Source organism: Carassius auratus, chromosome 27 (genome assembly GCF_003368295.1).
Source record: "Carassius auratus strain Wakin chromosome 27, ASM336829v1, whole genome shotgun sequence".
Taxonomy (NCBI): Eukaryota; Metazoa; Chordata; class Actinopteri; order Cypriniformes; family Cyprinidae; genus Carassius; species Carassius auratus.
The window spans coordinates 18,481,407-18,499,882 of NC_039269.1; the positions used below are offsets into that span (position 1 = coordinate 18,481,407).

General features: G+C 34.6%; 2 protein-coding genes across 3 annotated transcripts; one reads left to right on the plus strand and one right to left on the minus strand.

Moving 5' to 3' along the window:
- Window positions 1-183: 183 nt before the first annotated feature.
- tfr1a (transferrin receptor 1a) lies at window positions 184-12,131 on the minus strand. Of its 2 annotated transcripts, none has more exons than XM_026206354.1 (18): window positions 11,997-12,131; window positions 9,498-9,548; window positions 8,932-9,166; window positions 8,595-8,775; window positions 8,273-8,495; window positions 7,568-7,690; window positions 7,384-7,479; window positions 7,157-7,296; window positions 6,234-6,403; window positions 6,013-6,132; window positions 5,797-5,882; window positions 5,159-5,222; window positions 5,013-5,080; window positions 4,829-4,899; window positions 3,817-3,901; window positions 3,483-3,710; window positions 3,212-3,364; window positions 184-2,658 (listed from the first exon to the last, which is right to left on the minus strand). In XM_026206354.1, exons 2-18 carry the CDS (start codon window positions 9,528-9,530, stop codon window positions 2,416-2,418), a joined length of 2,319 nt encoding a protein of 772 aa, XP_026062139.1. In that variant the 5' UTR covers window positions 9,531-9,548; window positions 11,997-12,131; the 3' UTR covers window positions 184-2,415. The 2 variants fall into 2 exon arrangements, with proteins under 2 accessions (XP_026062139.1, XP_026062140.1); XM_026206355.1 differs by having other exon boundaries at window positions 9,498-9,545; window positions 11,997-12,098.
- Window positions 12,132-17,349: 5,218 nt separating this feature from the next.
- On the plus strand, window positions 17,350-18,133 carry ncbp2as2 (NCBP2 antisense 2 (head to head)). The gene has a single exon (XM_026206380.1). The coding sequence runs from the start codon at window positions 17,357-17,359 to the stop codon at window positions 17,669-17,671; it is 315 nt and encodes a 104-aa protein (XP_026062165.1). The 5' UTR covers window positions 17,350-17,356; the 3' UTR covers window positions 17,672-18,133.
- The last annotated feature ends 343 nt before the right edge of the window (window positions 18,134-18,476 follow it).

Here is an 18,476-nt window from a genome sequence, read left to right on the forward strand (position 1 = left end):
TACATGATTACAAATTGTTTTTAAAACATATTTAGCTATTATTTGCTCAATTGAGTCAGATGTCCAGGTTAATATTTGAGGTTCAGTAAGTGATAAATAGAACATAATTTTAGTGTCATTTAGTCAGCAAACTTGGATGAGAATTGGTGTACATTATGCCACGGTTAGGTAATTTTAAACATAAAAATAAAAATAGTCACAATAGTCTTGACAAAGGAGTTGTTAAAATTTTTAATTGATCACTTGCAGACTTATCATAAAACGGAGAATCAGCACACTTGCAATGCTATAAACCAATTTTGTCTACAACAAAACTACTACTGACATAGCATTCTTCATAAACATGTTTTAAGATATGGATGTACATAGACAATCATAAAACTGCAAGTCATTACAAACAGAGTATTGTTAGAATAGACTTTAATCTCCATTTTCATCTCTTCCACATATGTGTGTGTGTGTGTGTGTGTGTGTGTGTGTGTATAGGACCTGTACAGGACCTATTTCAAAGTCTTACATGACATGAGTGTTTCCCACTTTTGCGATTCATATTGACAAGTCTTCTGACAACCATGGTATAATGATAAACAGATGACACTGGCATCAAAAGGTGAACATTAAAACCAATTAGCTGAATAGTTTTGTAACTTAATCTCACTTTTATTTGCAAGTAAAACAGCAAGAGTGAAGTTAAATTCAAACAAAGAAATGAACAAAGAAGAGGAAAAAGAAAAAGTATTTTAAAAGCTTTATCATAATCTACAAGGCACAAATATCAATATCCCAGAAACAAAAGAACTATGAAAACCGAACAGAAGTGAACAACAGAATACCACGACAGGATCTTACAGAGAATGTTTCTATAAATTACATTTCTGCTGTGATCCTCACCCACTTCATATTTGATTCATCCAAGGCTAAAGTAGGTAATAGCACTACACTGTGTATGAAAAACTGACAGATTACATGACTTACTACAGATAACTACTATGGTAAGAGTGTGTGAATATAGATGATTTTTTACATCATGGGAAACACCGTTCCCAATAATTACATCCACATCACAGTGAAATATGAGGGGCACTGCCCTCGATATCAACACATCGGTAGGCAAAAACTACCATCATCTTCGCATTATGGAAGGCACTGCTCCCGATAATGATTCTGGATCAGGTATAACATTGATTAAAAAGGAGGATGCCATAGACTGATACATACCAGTAACTTACTGATTTTTTTAATTATCATTTAGGAAATACAATGTAGTCTGTGGTCATATCCTTTGAAAACAAGGTTATCTCCATAGCAGATGCTGCTTTCTCATTTCGACAGTATAACTGTCATAATTATGGAAGGCACTGCTTCCGATAATTATACATTTGTTAAAAAAGGTGTTACAAAATGCTATTTATAGTGATCCCTGTCACTGATAAATAAAAAACTAATAAACAGAATTTCAGGGCCACAAAGGAAAGCCTCTTTCTATTATTTGACAAAATTGACCTGAAGAGCCCCTGAAAAAGTTTATCCAACCAGAAAATTTGAGAAAATACTGTGGTTTACGAGGTGTTTTAAGATCACAGGTTAAGTAAGGATACAAACATTAAAATGTCTATGGCTGATTGTTTAACTGGAGTCTGTATAAAAAAAACCTCTAAATCAGTGGTCTCAAAGTCAATTCCTGGAGGGACACAGCTCTGCAGATTTGCTCCTACCAACTCCAAAATCACACCTGCTTGGAAGTTTCTAGTAATCCTGAAAACCTTGATTAGCTGGACCAGGTGTGTTTGGTTAGGGTTGGAGCTAAACTGTGCAGAGCTGTGCCCCTCTAGGAATTGAGTTTGAGACAAATGCTCTAAATCCAGACTGTTCAGGTATTATGCAAGTAGTTCCTTAAAGGAGTCTGAAAATTTGGAAAATAACAAACCAGTAACACATTCCCAATTTGTATCATCTAAACTAGATCTCAAAGAAAAACTTCCTCCAAGAATAGAAATTCTGGGTTATCTACCTTGATGTCAATCAAACCCCTAATAAATAATGATCTGTATGGATTCAGAATACAAAGTATAGCACATGAGTGATATGAGTTACTTTTATAATATTTTATGCCCTTATGTCTTTTTTGATGTTTGATAACTCCAATAATTTCATGGAAAAGAATGAATAGTACATTCTTCAAATATCTTCTTTTGTGTTTCACAAAAGGGGTCTGGAATGACATGAAGGTGAGTAAATAATTACACAATGTTCAATTTGTGGATAAACTAATGCTGTAAATACTGATGTAAACCACTTATCCTAAATTCATGTTAATAGAGCACCAAAATCATTTTCTGCTTTAATTTTCCTTTTTTCCTTGAGTGAAGGTTCAAAGTTATCACACAGTTAAAGAGGTGAGCTGAATCTGCTTGTCTAAATTTCATTATCCATATCCCATACTTCCCCTGCCAAGGCATTTGCACAGCCCTGGATGGTCCAGGTGGCAAGAGCAAACTGATTCTTGAATAGGTCAATGTCAGCAGAATCAAGCCCTCCTTTAATGGCTTCAAGGTGATCCACCAGAGCTGCCAGAGTGTGTGATCCAGAGCCCAGCAGAATGTGCCGGAAAAGACTCTCCCGTGGAGACACATAGGGAGAGAGAAAACTGCCTTCCACCTTCAAACAGACACATCATGTTAACAAACACAGTATAAAACAGCAGAACTACAGACAAACTACAACTGCCGCTGTTTATAAGGTTGTACATCCCAAGAATGCAATCTGAAAAATCTTTCAAAGCGTTTTAAGGCTGGCATTTTGTTGCTTTTAGCCCATGTCCATTAGCTTTGAGGAACTATATACTGTATGCTGTTGCACCCCAGTTGACAAAGTATATACTTAGCCATTGCACTCCTTTAATATGTATCTAACACAATTACTTATTATATGCATTTCAAATGTATCTTGCTGTTCTGAGAAAGTGAAATAGAACTATTGATGATTTATCATCATATCCCAAATCTTTTTCCAATAAAATGTCCCTCTTCCTAAAACCATTTGCTTTTAACTATCAATAGCAGCAAATCAGAAGCAAAGGTTATAGGATATAAAAAAAAAAAAAAAAAAACACAAAAATTGTCAAATCCATTTGACATATTCCATCTGTTTCCTTTATCAACAGGAAATATGTCAGCACAGGAAAGAATGATACAGCTTGACCATTTTTTACCCTCATAATGCGATTGTTGATGATGCGACACTGCTCCATGTCATCAAGATCACTGTTCCGGATGGTGGAAATAAGAGCGCTGGCAGCACGATCGTATGACCCCTGAGCTGAGAGAAGCCACTGCATCGTCACAGTGGAAGGAAGGCGACCCGACTTTAAAATATAAATGCAGAAAGTTAATTTCATCTCCCTTGAGCATTTACAGAAATTCATCACACATCAAGCATAAGAGAGCTTCCTTTAGCAAAAAGACATAACGACACCGACTCACCATTTGCCGTGATTCAACTTTAGACCTGATTTGGGACACATAGTTGCGGATGACGCTGGTATACTTTGCCACGTTCAGCTTGAGCAAGTGGTCATGTACCAGCCGGAGAGTAACAAGTCCGACCACCTCACCTGCTGCCTTGGCAAGTTTCAGGGTGTTGTAGGAAGTGTACCGTTCCAGATTTTGATCCGTATCCTCCATAGTGCCAAAAGGGTATGCTTTTGTACTCTGAAAAAACATCAGGAACATGATTACTTCTTTTCATTATGAAACAAACTGCACCTGAATCTATTTCACATTATTTTGAGAGCTTCAGTAAAACCTTAATGCTTACTGAAGTAAATCGAAATGAAAGTGACGGGATGCCTGAGAAGGTCTGGAATGGATAAGCAGACTGAGACAAACCCATAGGCTCCATTCTGTGTGGGGGAAAAAAAAAAGAAACAAAATTATATGGATATTCTACATATATATTATATATATATATATATATATATATATATATATATATATATATATATATATATATATATATATATACAATTTGTTTGATCAGAATGTGTTTAACAGCTTAAAAGTATATATCTAAAACTATAAAATATTTTGTTAACTGAAATTAAGCAATAATAAAATAAAATATAAATATTCGCTGAAAAACTTTTTTTAAAATTTACATTTTCAATTGAAGCATTAACATTAATAAAAGATAAACAGATACATTTAAAGTAATAAAATGTCAAAAGTACATGAAACTTACTACAACTTAAACTTGCATTCAAAAATCTGAATAAAAATAGTATAAAGTGGTTATATAGTATTTAAATAATACCAAAAATAAATTATATACAGGTCCTTTGACACATGAAATTACAATCAAACTGTGAAGCATACAGACCCTGGACCACAAAACCAGTTTTAAGTCTTAAAAATATTGGGGTATATTTTTAGCAATAGCCAAAAAAAACCATTGTATGGGTCAAAATTATCGATTTTTCTTTTATGTCAAAAATCATTAAGATATTAAGTAAAGATCATGTTACATGAAAATATTTAGTAAATTACCTACAGTAAGTATATCAAAACTTAATTTTTGATTAGTAATATGAATTGCTAAGAATTAATATGGACAAATTCAAAAGGAAATTTTCACAGTATTTAGATTCCAGATTTTCAAATAGTTGTCTATCGGCCAAATATTGTCCTATATTGTCCTGATGTATGTAACCATACATCAATTATTTATTCAGCTTTCAGATTATGTATAAATCTTAATAAAAAAAAAAAAATTATACTTAAGACTTGTTTGTGGTCCAGGGTCAAATATAAGCAGTCAGGGATGAACTTACACAGACTTCTCCCAGCTGGATCCAGCAAACTGTTCATACAAGGATTTAGTTGCATCAACTGGAGATGAGACCTGCATGGGGGGAAATATTATTTATCTTTTTAGGACAGACAAAAAAAAAAGGTGTTTTTTTTTCAGATAATAAAAAGATTGATGCTGAAGATTTAGCATTTGTGATACAGCACCTGTTTCATAGTGCTCTCTATTAACTCATACAGCAGTGGACTGGCAGCTGCTTTGAAAGTGTCAGAACCTAAAGAGAATGTCAGATGATCAGCATCAACTCAAGATCAAAGTTCTTCCATTCCTCAAGAAATTACTCTTTACAAACCTGAAATAACTTCATCAAGGCTGACATAAGAAAACATTTTCAAATTCAGGGAGGTCAGGTAGCCCTGAGGGTACAAAAACACATATATTCACAGATTTACAGTAACTGCTGAATGCACAGGCTTTTAAACTTTATGCTAACATACTACAGTACTCTTGCTATTTCTGCAGTATATAGTACAGTGTGTGTATTAAGATATATTCTGTATATTCCATTTTTTATTAGATCTCAAACGAAAAGATATTTTGCACAAAATTTAATATTTGCAAGATGACATGAACTACAATGCAATGTGATGTAACAGTTTATTGTTAAATAATCCCCAGTGTTTAAATCACTATTTTTTTTTATAGTAGGCAGTGTATACTGTGATGGTACTCCAACAATCCATACATACTGCAATTAAATACAGTTAATATTTATAACTAAAATCTTCATATTTTCGAATGACTTGAAGTCTGTTTTAATGTTGACAAGAAAGGAATGGAAATATGTATGATTGTTGGTTTAACATACTGTATGTACAATTGTTGTTATTTACTTTTATTTGTGTTGGTATTATTATTTGTTGTTGTATCATACAAACATCTTTAAAATGGTTATTGTTTAACAGAAAGCAGCTAAAGATGCATGCATACCTCCAACCACTCAGTGGCCCCAACACCGCCAAATTCACCAGCACTCCAGCTAGCGAAAATGATGCTCCTCTTTGGCTTGAATCCATCTTGGAAGAAAAAAAAAGATGCACTTGAAATGTACAAATGTATTCTTGATTAAAAGTTAATATTTATATTTTATTATATAATGACATTTATCTATGTATTTAAAAACATCCTTGCTTGTACTTAATGTACCATTCTTGATCATATCTGTGATCGTTCTGGCCAACTCCACCAGTAAACTAGTGCCAACTGTGCTTCTGGCATATCCAGGGCCCCATGCATCTCGCTGGGCGCCAATCACCATATAACGATCTAAATCACAGGAAAACCAAACTTAAGTCATCAGTGACCTGGACCAATTAATTGTTTGATATACACAGCTGTTTAAACCACAGTATAATGGAATATAGTACCTTTATCCATATAACCTTCAATCACCCCAAACACATTGTGGATTTTTTTCTGAATAAGGACATTCTTTACTTCCACTGTAATATTGTCGCCGTCATCACCGAGTTTGTACATGGTATCCCGAAGCATCCCATCACTCCAGGCATCAGGGGAAGTCCGACCACCTAACTTACTGTTTGAGGGGAGAAGCAAACAAATGTTACAAACATGTAAATACAGGAAATATTAACAAAGTTCATTGACAGAACGAATTCATTTTCTGAATCTTCTGATTAAAATGTAAGTGGTGCTTGCACTAGCTGCAAAAGTTGCTGCCAGGATGCTAGGGGCGATCTGGGTGAGCTCCAAGACTGAATGTTTTTAAGTGCATTGTTGCATGGGGTTGATATATAGATGTTTTGCATGGTTACCACTGTATCTCATTGCTGGCTCAAGTAAAAAAAAAAAAAAATTCCCACCATTAAGCATTCTTAAGAAAATATTGCTATAAAAAAGGCTTTTTTCTTATTATGTTCTAACTAAATAAAGTTAAGAAAACATATTGTATTCCCAAAAACATTTCTAGAGAACTTTCATATATTTTCTTTTAAAACTGGAATTTAAATGACAAAAAAAAAAAATTCTTAAAATTATTGTAAACTTCTAAAAGTTATAATAACCTCGAATTTGTTTTAAAAACCCAAATTTTAAGGTGTTTAATATAGTTCTATTCAACTATTAAGCATTTAAACTCTAGGTAAGTATAATATATGTGCAAAAGTAGACTGACCATTAATGTACAGAACAGTGATCGGTCATGATTAATCGTGATGTGCCTTTTTGCTGAATTCGCAATTCAGTAACAACACAACAAGACAAATAGGGACAAATCAGTAACACCAACAGTGACCGTACATAGCAAGAGAAATTAATGACACAACAGCACCTCATGATCTCAGTAGCCTGTCTTATGGTTATAGTTTGGGCCGGAATACTGGGCAAGCCAGAGGACTGAGCCGGGGGAAACTGGGTATGATTGAAGGAAGGGAATCCTGGAGTGTAGGGATCCCCAGTGCCGAGATGGACCTAGGAAAAGAGCGTTTTAAAAGATCATCTGTACATTGATTTCTAAATGCACTACTATTCTGATAAAAGAAAGGTTCCATAACTTACATGGCCAAAAAGAGCAGTGTCCTCTTTAATATTGTAGTTAACAGGATCTGGATAAATTAGCACAGCACTAGCATTCAGGCTAGCAGCATTAGCAACCTGTATAAACCAAATATAAACAAAAGGATAAGTAAGTAAATATCAATAATAACGGTCTTAAAATATATAAACGCGTGAGAGAACCAACCTTTTCAGCAAAACTTAAGAGTCCAGCTCTAACCAAGACGACCTTTCCATTTATGTCAACATTTAGCTCTTGCAGGCGCCTGAAGTCTTCTGCTCGTCCATAATGGGCATACAGAGCTGCACCCTATACAACACAATAAATAATACGGAGCAGGATGAAATGTGTTATTATACACCGTATCCTTTTACTTCAACTTGTATCTCAAATATATTCACATTTTAATCGCAGAAGTATGACGTTCTTTTTTCAGTGGAACACAAACTGACATTTTTAGAAAAAAATTAATCTGTTAGTCCATAAAATACAAGTGGATGGCCCTCAAAATTTACGCATCAAAAACTAAGCAAAAACAAACACAACCATACAACCCCACCTTAAGAATCAATATCTGCTGATGTGAAATGTTAAGTGTGTGTGAGAGAGAACACCTGAAACACCTTGTGTGTTTAGAAACAGATTCATTCTGCCCAGGTGCAATTTTTCTCTCCTTGATTATTTGTAATGTAATAATTACAAGACATTCTCAAGAAAGTTACAACTTCTCTCAGAGTTGAATTTTTAACAAAAGCTATTTTTAATTTTTTTACTTAACCTAATGCTGCAGTGGGCTATAATTGCTCACGAGTTGTATAAACTACTTTTAGGATACCTTTAAGGTGTTTTTTGTCAGGTGGTTGTCAACAAAAATTCTTTTTCAAAACTAACCTGAACTTTTTTAAGTGCACTGTATGCCAAATAGCCCTCGGTTGTTCCCACAACGTTACCACGGAACAGGACTCGGTTATTTGAGGAACCAGGCTCATGGATTTTCACATAGTGCTCATCGGTCCAGGTGCTCATTCCATAAGTTTTGAATTTCCCCATGATTTTATTAGCAAGTGCCTCATCTCCTGTGCTTCCTGCCTGGTGACTGGCACTAGAGAATTCCCTACAAGGAGGAAAAATAGAAAGGCAAAGCATACCATCTTTAATTTGAATACCTGCTCATCTTTATGGAAAAAGCAACAGTGCAGTTGTGTGTATTTACTTGAGGTTGCTGTTAATGTTGCTGGTTGTCAATTTATTTTTCAGCAATGCCCTGAGATCACTCCAGTCCAACGAATAAACTGCTTCTGCTTTCACTGGGGCAATCTCATTAAAGACCGGACAATCGGACTTGATTTCTGTTTTTTCTGTGCTTCTATTAGACAGGTAACCAATGAGGTATCCTGAAAAACAAACATATGATTTGTTTGTGTGCATAGAAATTATTACAGTTTAGTTATCATTGTACAAAAACATCTGACCAATCAGAATAAAGAATTGCATAGGGCCACATAATAGGCTTGAATTGTGCATTCCGCTGAAAAATAATAACTGTTTACCAATAATGAAAAGGATGAGAATGCCAATGACATATCCACAGATGATTTTGGGAGAACGCTGGTTTAGTTTGCTGGGGTAATATGGACCATTATGTTGGTTTGTGTTTTCCCCAACACCGTTAGCCTCCGCTTCATCATCCATGTCAGATGAGAGCTTCATCTCCACATGGCTGTTGTCACCCTCCATGTTCTGGGTCAAGTTAAAGCGAGTGTAGGAGCGCGGCTCCCCATTGAACTGGAAAAATACAGATTACAAGACACCATGATAAAATACTGTCCTGGGTTCTCCTCACTGTAAGAACACTTAATATGCTGGTCCTGTTTAAAGTCAAGAGGTTTCAGATTTTCTCATGAATATTGAAGGTTTTCAGCACAAGTAGTAAAACCAAAGTCGAGATATCAGGAACAGATTAAGTTAAAGTTTTAGTTAAAGTGCCAAAAAATCTTCTTAACATTTAAACCACAGCAGTCACAGATCTCATGTCAAAAATTGTGCTTGCTTTGTTACCTCTCAAATGGTTAATGGTTGGTTCAGATGATAAATTTGTATGAAAAGTATGTCTTACGATTTTTGAAATTGTTGTCCTGGCTTGATCCATCGTGGCCTCAAATAACTGCTGCAAGAGAATCAGAACTGTTGAACTCTATATCTCAGGGAAGTAGTTATATCATAATCAGGAAACAAAGTTAGATTCCTTGTGTCTAAAAAAGGATGTTATCTTAAACAGAGATATTGTATTGTAATGCTGGTTTAGGTACACCTGTGTGTGTCGGCGCTGCATCACACTTTTCTGTTACATATATCATTGTGGAAATACTCTATTCAACAGGGATTATCAGTGAACATATCACTTCATTATCAGACTTTATATTATCATATGTCTTCAGAAAGCTTGTATTATAACATATTGGTCATACTGATCACATTTTTGGGAAGTGATAAATGTTTTTTTTTTTTTTTTTTTTTTAGAAAAAATATAATGTAGATTTTTTGTTAAATGTAGATAAATTCTCTATCTGCAAAAATTAAATCCTGACAGTAACTTCATAATTATATATATATATAGGATTAATATATATAAAATTATGAAAGCTTAAAAATCATGACTACGGACTGAAAGATATCTCAATGACTACATTTATTTTTTATTTTTTTCAGAAGTTGAAGGTAACAAGTTAATCTAATATTCCAAAGCATAAGAGGAAAACACTGCAGGCAAGATAAACATGCATCCTTGAGAGTCTCTTCCAACAGATGAATAACAAAAAGGGTAATAAACGCTACATTTCAGATTTGTTGAGAAATAACTAAAGGCATTAGAGTGCACATTAAAAAAGTGTCACACTGAAGCAATGCACCAAACGTGCTCTGCGAACTTGCTTGGACACATGCAAGCTAGAGATAGGAAAAAGAACTGGGTTACACCCTACCGGGAAAGAACGTACACACAATCATATCAAACCAATCCTCATGTCCGTTAGGTAACCCTTACTGTCTTCCTGAGAAACTGCACTGTCTGCTGGGCTCCTCAAGGAAGCCCCACTAATCTTTATTCCTTGTCTTAGCAATTCTATAGGCAAGTAAGCCCTAGTCCTTTCCTATTTACTTCTACATGTTATAATAAGAACAATGAGAGCCAAATACACCTCTAAACAATGGAAACGTATCATTTAAGACTAAAAAATAAAAATTATAAATAATTGCACTAGGAGAGAAAGTAAGCTTAAGTTCACGTACCAAGGACAAGCCAGTCACATTTTTTATAATGAAAAAAAAGAAGCTCTCCATTAGCGGCTATATAATCCCAAATTATTTCATAAAGTGCTGGTTTAATCCATTCAATACACTCAGAATTTAAATTACTATCTGAAGCTACTTAATCATGTGACTATGTGCCACCGTCTCTTGAAGATTTTTTCTGAGAAGTAAATGGATGAAATAACCTCGTGTCATTTACTCACATTTAAAAATAACCTCTGTAGACACACGTTATAAATGCACAACTGCATTTGTCTGACCGTCAAACTATTTTGAATCATAATCAACGTTCACAAGAATTCCAGCCATTGTTGATTAATCTTTACAGAACTGGCAAAGAGGATTAAAGCCTCACTGGAGCAAATCATGTGATGGTCACACAGTGTGGAAACATGGTAAAAAAAAATTTTGCTAGACAACTTTTTTTTCCAAGTTAAATTAAATATTAAATATGAATTCATTTTGTAGGGTCAGATCAGCTTTAATGAAGTAACAACTGCACATTTTCTCATAAAAGCCAAAACCAAAACATGTTTGCAACACTTCTTCTTCTTCTTCATCTTCCGCTTACGCAAGCAACACTCAATTTTAATACAAAAAAAATAAAAACTCCTGCAATGTAAATATTGTTCCTTTCAAACTAATAATGATACTTAATTTAGACAGATGAGCATGGTAACAGGTGACACGCACAACACAACCCAAAAGGACTGGGGTTAACTGAAAAGGACAAGTGTTTATAGATGACCCCGAAGAAAATGTCACATCCATTTGCCAGCAAATCACAATGCAAAAATGTTCTATTTAGTTATAGCTACTAAAACAATAATTTGAAAATTATACTTTAAACACAACATTATTACTTAAGTTATTAAATACTGATATTATATTTATATTGAAACTAAGAACTTTTAAGGCCATTTAAATCATCACAAATAGTCAGGAGCCTATTTTGTTACTAATCTAATCGTAGAAGTGAAACAATCACTATCTAATATCAGTTTGACACGATCTGCGTGAAGGTCAACAGAGAGGGGTTTGCAGAGCATGTGCATGAACTCGCTGAAGTCAAATAAAGGCTAAATCTAGTCCGCACCTGCTCTACACAAGCAGCTGTCATACGATTATTATTATTATCGTTTCACTTTGGAACAAATTGTGAGGAATATTCCAAACTGCAATATTTGAAAAAAAAATGTCTCAGAAAGAAGTGCAGCGCTACTCTTAAAGTAGAAATGGTGCGCAGTCAACATTCAGAAGCCAATGCATTTATATTAGCAGACCATGAAGTGTATGATGATCTTACCAATGCTCTCAAGCTCCTGCCTCACTGAAGGCGAAAGACACAACCACCTCGAGCGCAGCACACACACATAATAACCTTGGAGACCCTGGCTGTGAGATTGTGATGTGTTCCTATGGAAGGGAGGCGGGTGCTTTGGTGTCACTTCCTGTTTTTCTATATTAGGAATTTATTTATTAAGTATGTCAATCGGTTCAAGTGCTGACGAGGATTTACTTTTTATTAAATACTTTGTTTTCAATTTAGCCTAATCTAGAATTTTCATTTACATTCTGCGAGTATTTAGTATAAAATGTGGTACTGTGAAATTACATAAAAACGAGTAAAACTAATATATTTATTTGTATCGCTTGGAGCTGGTTATTATTGTGCATTGAGTTTTTATTGCTAGACAAATTAATTATAAAAACGTACAATATGTAAAAGACAGGGTTATGTAAAGTCTTCTACCCCATAAAAAAAAAAAGATTTTAAAAATTCTTATTTTTTTAGGTAATGAAAAGATTGCTTTATTTTCAAAGTGCCTGCTCAGCAGACTCACACACCAACATCTGTAGCTGAGCGGGCAGAAGAAGAACATCTGGGCCAAAGTAATCTAACCTGGGAGACATTTTCCAGGAGGAGCTCAGGAAAGTAAAGGACAGAACCAATGTGGGTTTTCTTCTAAATGCAGCAGCACCTGTGAAAATACTGTGAATAATATGGTAATTCAGATGTTGGAGAGGCTTTATTCTCTGACAGCCACACAGCAAAAAACGTGATGGTGTCATGTTCATCAATACACTGATTAATATTGAAATTATAAAATGTAATCAATTAGCAATAAGCATGTTTAAGCTTCTGCTTAGACAAGTAAAATAAAATATATGGTGTAAAATTGATTATATTAAAAAATTCAGTTCAGACTGCCCCCCAAAACAATTCTCTTTTTAGTCGAAACATCTTCTGCCATGACGAGTCACCATGATGTTATTAGGTCTAGCTCAAGGGCACAGTGATAATATGAGAACTGCAACCACATTTTTCTTTATCGATTTGTATGCATTTATTTATTCGTTTATTTATGTTTGTGGATATCTATATTATTGCTTGATTATTGTTTAGAGTGACTCATGTTTCAAGTCTCTTTTGTTGCTAGTATTAAGGTAAACCCCACTGAGTCCCCCCAAGACTCAAAAGCAGGTTTCTTTACAATCAGTCTCAGACACAATGGGTGGTCTATGATTTATGCCTCTATAATTAACTATCGCTGTGGTTTAGAGTGAATCCCTCCATTTCTGGTGCTCAGCTGAGCCATTTCTTCCAGCTTTCATAAACAGCCCATGCACGATAACTTATTTTTTCCTTCATGATGATAATCACAGTAAAGAAATGTTGTCATGTACTTTTTCGGTGAAATTCAAGAAAGCTGTAACAAATGTTTGGTGAGCTTTCAAAGTGCTTTCTTTCTTTGCAGCAAGTCTCCACAGAACAAAAGGACACTGAAATGTTATTTATGTGTACAGCAAAGCTTCATTACCATGGTCTTTTTCTTGTACCTAGTCTCTGAATTCGTTTCAGTAAATCACTGATATACAGACTGTGTAGTGCCCTGCTGTTCAACAGCAAGCTGGTTTGCGTTTCTTATTTTTTCCCCCTTTCCCATGAAATAAAATCCATGTCCCCACAAGCACTTCTGACACTCTCACGGTAATTCTTCATTCTTGAAAAGAGAATTCCATTTCTGCCGTTAGACAAGCAGATCAATAGAGAAATTCTCAAAAACAAATACTCCCACTGCTCTGTTTGATAGTAAACACTGCTGCAGAATATGTGAGAGTATTGAGGCAGGATATCAGAGGATGAACCCGTCAGAGAAACTCATAACAAGTCTCCCCCACATCCACCTGTGCAACATTCACACAATGATCACATAAACATCTGCCCACAAATCCTGAACCTGCAGAGCAACACATTAACGGTTTTCATTTCCCATCTGCGGTTGTCTGCTGGTCCTGAAACAAACCATAATTATGAGGAATTATACATTTTTCAATGCCTACATCATTTGAAAGATATATAGGGAGAAGTGAAACATATAATGTTGAGTAAAATACCATACATTAATATAAGAAGAGTCTTAGAAAAAAAACAGAGAGATGCAAAAATGTAAATTTTGTATATGAAAATAAATACAGGATGATAATTCTACATTATTTTCATGTCTGATAGCTTACTACACTTTTGGTTTTAATGTCTGATGCTCTTTAGTTAAGAAGAAATCACTCTTTCTTAACTAAATCATTAATTACACTCCCTTTTTTTGCTGTATGACACGTGCGACTAGTTTAAGGCTAAAGTCAGACTCTTGTCTCTTGTCCTGCATGTGATGCACAGCTGTGGTGGACTCTTTTCAAGGCCTTTGTGTACTGGATATGAGCACCAGACACAGCTGACATGCTGCAGAACGCCATGACCTTCAGTTTCAGATCCTCGCCATGGCCGCACACCTCAAATATGAACATTTCCTACAGCAGCTGCACACACGTTTTTACACACAATTCTTTTGCAAGTCTTTCTGGTGCGGCACACACCCAAGGCCTGAAAGGACTTCCTCACTTTCTCAGAAGATCCTGTTATCAGCGTCCCACACACAGGGGGAGAGGTCTGGCACACAACGAGAATGAGATCAGAGAGAGAGAGAGAATAATGGAAGAGATCTGCTTTGCCCTTCTCTGACCCCTTGATATAACCACCTCAACTGCAGTTTTCTCATATTGCAATCTAATCTATTATTTAAACAGCATTAGCAGATGAAGCAGAAAACAATGCAGCTCTGACTGAAAACTACCCTTGCATGTTAGCTACAAAAATGAACATTGAATTTCATTATTTTATGGTGCATGTTTGAAAGCTCCAGTAATTTCATGGAAAAGAGCCACGGATGCTTTCTTCAAAAAAAATATTTTTGTATTCCACAGAAGAAAGTGAGAGGATAATGAAAGGATATTCTTTACTTTTTCTTAGAGGGTACAAGTGACAAATTCAAGTGTTGGAAGTTCAAGCACTAAATTCTTTGAGACTATCTTTACATTAACATCTTATTCTGTGAAAAAAAGATTATGGACTTGAAGAAACAGTGTTGCTCGGTCACTGTGTTATCTGAAATGATATTTTGTTGTTAAGAACATTTCAATTTCTTTATGTTTGGTTTGGTCAAAGGTGAAGCCATATGAGTGTTTCACTCACAGCAGAAAGTGTTATTGTTACAGTAAATGTGAGACCACAGTGACATGCTTTAGCTTCACATGGAGCTTAATGGAAAGTGCATGCGAGTATGTCAATTCAGCATTGTTCAAGGATAAAATTATTCTTATTTAAAGGTTTTCCTCTTTGGATATGGCAGATGAAGTAGGAAGTAGTGCACTTCCAGCATTCAATCACACTGTCTTTGTTTTCCTCACATATGTACAGTACACTTGTTTTTTTACACCCTATCTTGCTACGCCATTAAAAGGGCACTTTTAATGTTAAATAAATGCTTTACTTTAAAGTACATTTTAAATATTTTAAACTTTTTTAAATAATCATTTATCATGCTTATAAGAAGTGCACTTATTTGCTGTGCTGACCAACCTACTAAAGTTCTTGTATACATTTAAATAAAGTATGTTATTCAATTTTACATTTAATATGAATATATTTTAAATATACTAAATTGAAACTTCATTATTACTAATGTGTATCATTTTTATCACAAATGTGTTACAGATATATTTAGATACATAACATACAAGTTTAAATAGAAATTACATTTAAGTGTATTTTAGTTACCATTTTACATTAAGCAGTACACTTCAAAGATAATAAAAGTATTTATAAAATTACATATACATTCCATGTATACAGTCTTATTTAAGAAGGTCATAAAACGCATGCTTAACTAATTACATTATGAATTTAAACAAATGCATTTTCTTTTAATCATAAATTACATGTAGTTAAATTTCCGAAAAACTTTACATTAATTTCAAACTTGCAGTATATCCTCCTAAAGCATAGTTATTTTCATTAAAAAAAGATTAAAAGATTTTACATTTTTTAATATTTTCAAACTTAAAAACAAAGTATTTGTTATTTTAATTTTAACATTTTTGTTCAAAAACAACACTATGCCCCATTGAATTTCAACGTACAAAGATATATTTTGTGCTCCACAAAAATCATCTGGTGGATATTTTCATAAAAGTGAAAAAAGGCCAAAGCCATTGTAATGCTGTAAGGCATGAAGAGCACTGAGCATGAAGAAAACAGTGAAAGAAATGATTTTTGCATAAACAGGTTATAATTTAAGGACAATTTCACAAGAACTGTTGAAAACCTTAAAATAAAGAAGGAAGATAAACTCTGCTTCCGTCAATGCTGAAAAAGTGTGTTCATTAATTCAGCCCACTTCAACGTAAAAAGACACCCCCAAGGATGATGCAATTCCCATTAGAAGTGAAGTGTACTTGGACGTGTGTGCGTCGTGCTGACAAGTGTTTCTAGAAGATACACTATCAGCTCTCTACACACTGAGATCACAAAGACAGCTTTTTATCAATGAAAGCATGGTCCTCCAATGCCAAATTAAATACTTCAATTAAATTGCTAAAAGGATTATACCAGTATCTATCTATTTCTATATCTATCTATCTATCTATCTATCTATCTATCTATCTATCTATCTATCTATATCTATATCTATATCTATATATATATATATATATATATATATATATATATATATATATATAGTCTGTGTGTGTGTGTTAAAAAAATGGTTTTAATTCAGTAATTTCTATCTTTTGCTGTAGTGTGTCAGTAGGAAATATCACTTTACATTTCCAAACATTAATTTTGAAGCATCTTGGAGACATTGCCACAGTTATTCTGGATTGAGTCTGTCTCAGTTTGTTCTGTTTCTTCATGTTATTCCACACTGATGATGGTGAGATCAGATCTCTGTGTTGAGCACTGACTGCTGTCAGACTCCTTGTGCAAACAAAAAATCTCACTGGATTATGTAAACTGATATTTCCTATTGACATACTACAACATAGATAAAAAAGGACTTAAAACTAGTTTTTAGCTGGTGAAAATATAATGTATTGTTATATAATGTAAAAAATTACATTTATTACTCCCCGCGCCTGTAGAGGGCAATGTGCTGTGTGTAAACGGCACCAAGTCGCGTAAAAAAAGACACGCTCAGTAGCGTGCAGAGTAGTCGATTGGGGACCTTTGAAGGTAATGTGTTGTTTACCTAAGAAAATAATATATACTAAATGTAAACCTGATTAATATCAGTGAAATCTAACGTATATATTTGTGACAGGTTCAAAATGGTGCTGCGGCGGATCTTCCATGCTTTGATAAATAACGCTCAAGTAGTAGAGAAGCTCTCGGAGTCTCGACCCATCAGACGCGCGGCGCAGATCACGGCCTACGCCATCGCTAAAGCACAAATCGCCGGGAAAGACGCCTCGACCAAGCTGCTCAGATCCGACACTATACGCCAGATACGCGAGGAGACGTCAAAGATGCCCAGGGATGTGGAAGAGTTGGGTCGGAGAGCTACTAGACTGCGGGATACATTTGTAAAGGATGTGAAAGAGGGAATGAGAGACGCCAACAGACGGATAAAAGACAGAAAGTGACTGAATGAGTGAACCTTAACGTTATATTAATGACGTTATTACGATTCCACTTGTGAATACAAGGACAGCGTTATTAAATACTATTTATAACGTTCTACTGTAAGACTGGGGTTTTGTGGCCCTCAATTAAATGAAATTAAATGAACTGTAAAGTCTCTGAGTGTTGGTAATGGTACTTGAATGACTATGTAAGTGCCTTGTTGTTGTGAAATAAATGGAGGATTTGCAAGTACTTATGCCAATTTATGGACAACATTTGAAGCCAGATTATTAAATGAAAACATTTTAAACCTACAAAAATTGAGCTCGAAAATTTCGAAGCGCGAGAGCTCCAGTTCACAGCGTGACTGTACTGCAGATATGACGTTTCTGTGACGTGACATACTTATGGTGTATAACCATAAAAATATCTGCAGCTTTTTTTAAATCAAAAGTATAAATAAAAGGTAATGTAGTTTGCTACGCTTGAATTGTTTTTTTTTTAAATTAAAAACAAAAAAATTTAACCGCGCAACTTTATATCTCAAAATGTTATTTTGTTTTCAAATTTTAGTTTTTAATCTGAAGCGAAAACGGGTTTCCATAATACATAAAGCGAAATAAATACTGGAAGAAGAATTGTTAGAAGTCCAACTGAATTTTATGTCAAAGTACTAAATAAGTGGAGTGGAACTATTTGACACATGGCATCTTGGTACACTTATCTAAAGAAGCGAATACCTAAAAAAAACCGTCCAAATATGATTTAATAAGCAGCTTTCCAATACTGTTGATATTTTGTAAAAAGTACTGGATTGTTTTAATG

What these genes read in the sequence shown, in the direction of transcription:
- tfr1a (XM_026206354.1), bottom strand. Translation starts at nt 9,530, where the DNA reads ATGGATCAAGCCAGGACAACAATTTCAAAAATC. An exon ending in CCTTGATGAAGTTATTTCAG is followed by an intron (nt 5,081 to 5,158) that starts GTTTGTAAAGAG and finishes CATTCTCTTTAG; the next exon opens with GTTCTGACACTTTCAAAGCA. An exon ending in AAGTTGAATCACGGCAAATG is followed by an intron (nt 3,365 to 3,482) that starts GTGAGTCGGTGT and finishes TATATTTTAAAG; the next exon opens with TCGGGTCGCCTTCCTTCCAC.
- ncbp2as2 (XM_026206380.1), top strand. Translation starts at nt 17,357, where the DNA reads ATGGTGCTGCGGCGGATCTTCCATGCTTTGATAAATAACGCTCAAGTA.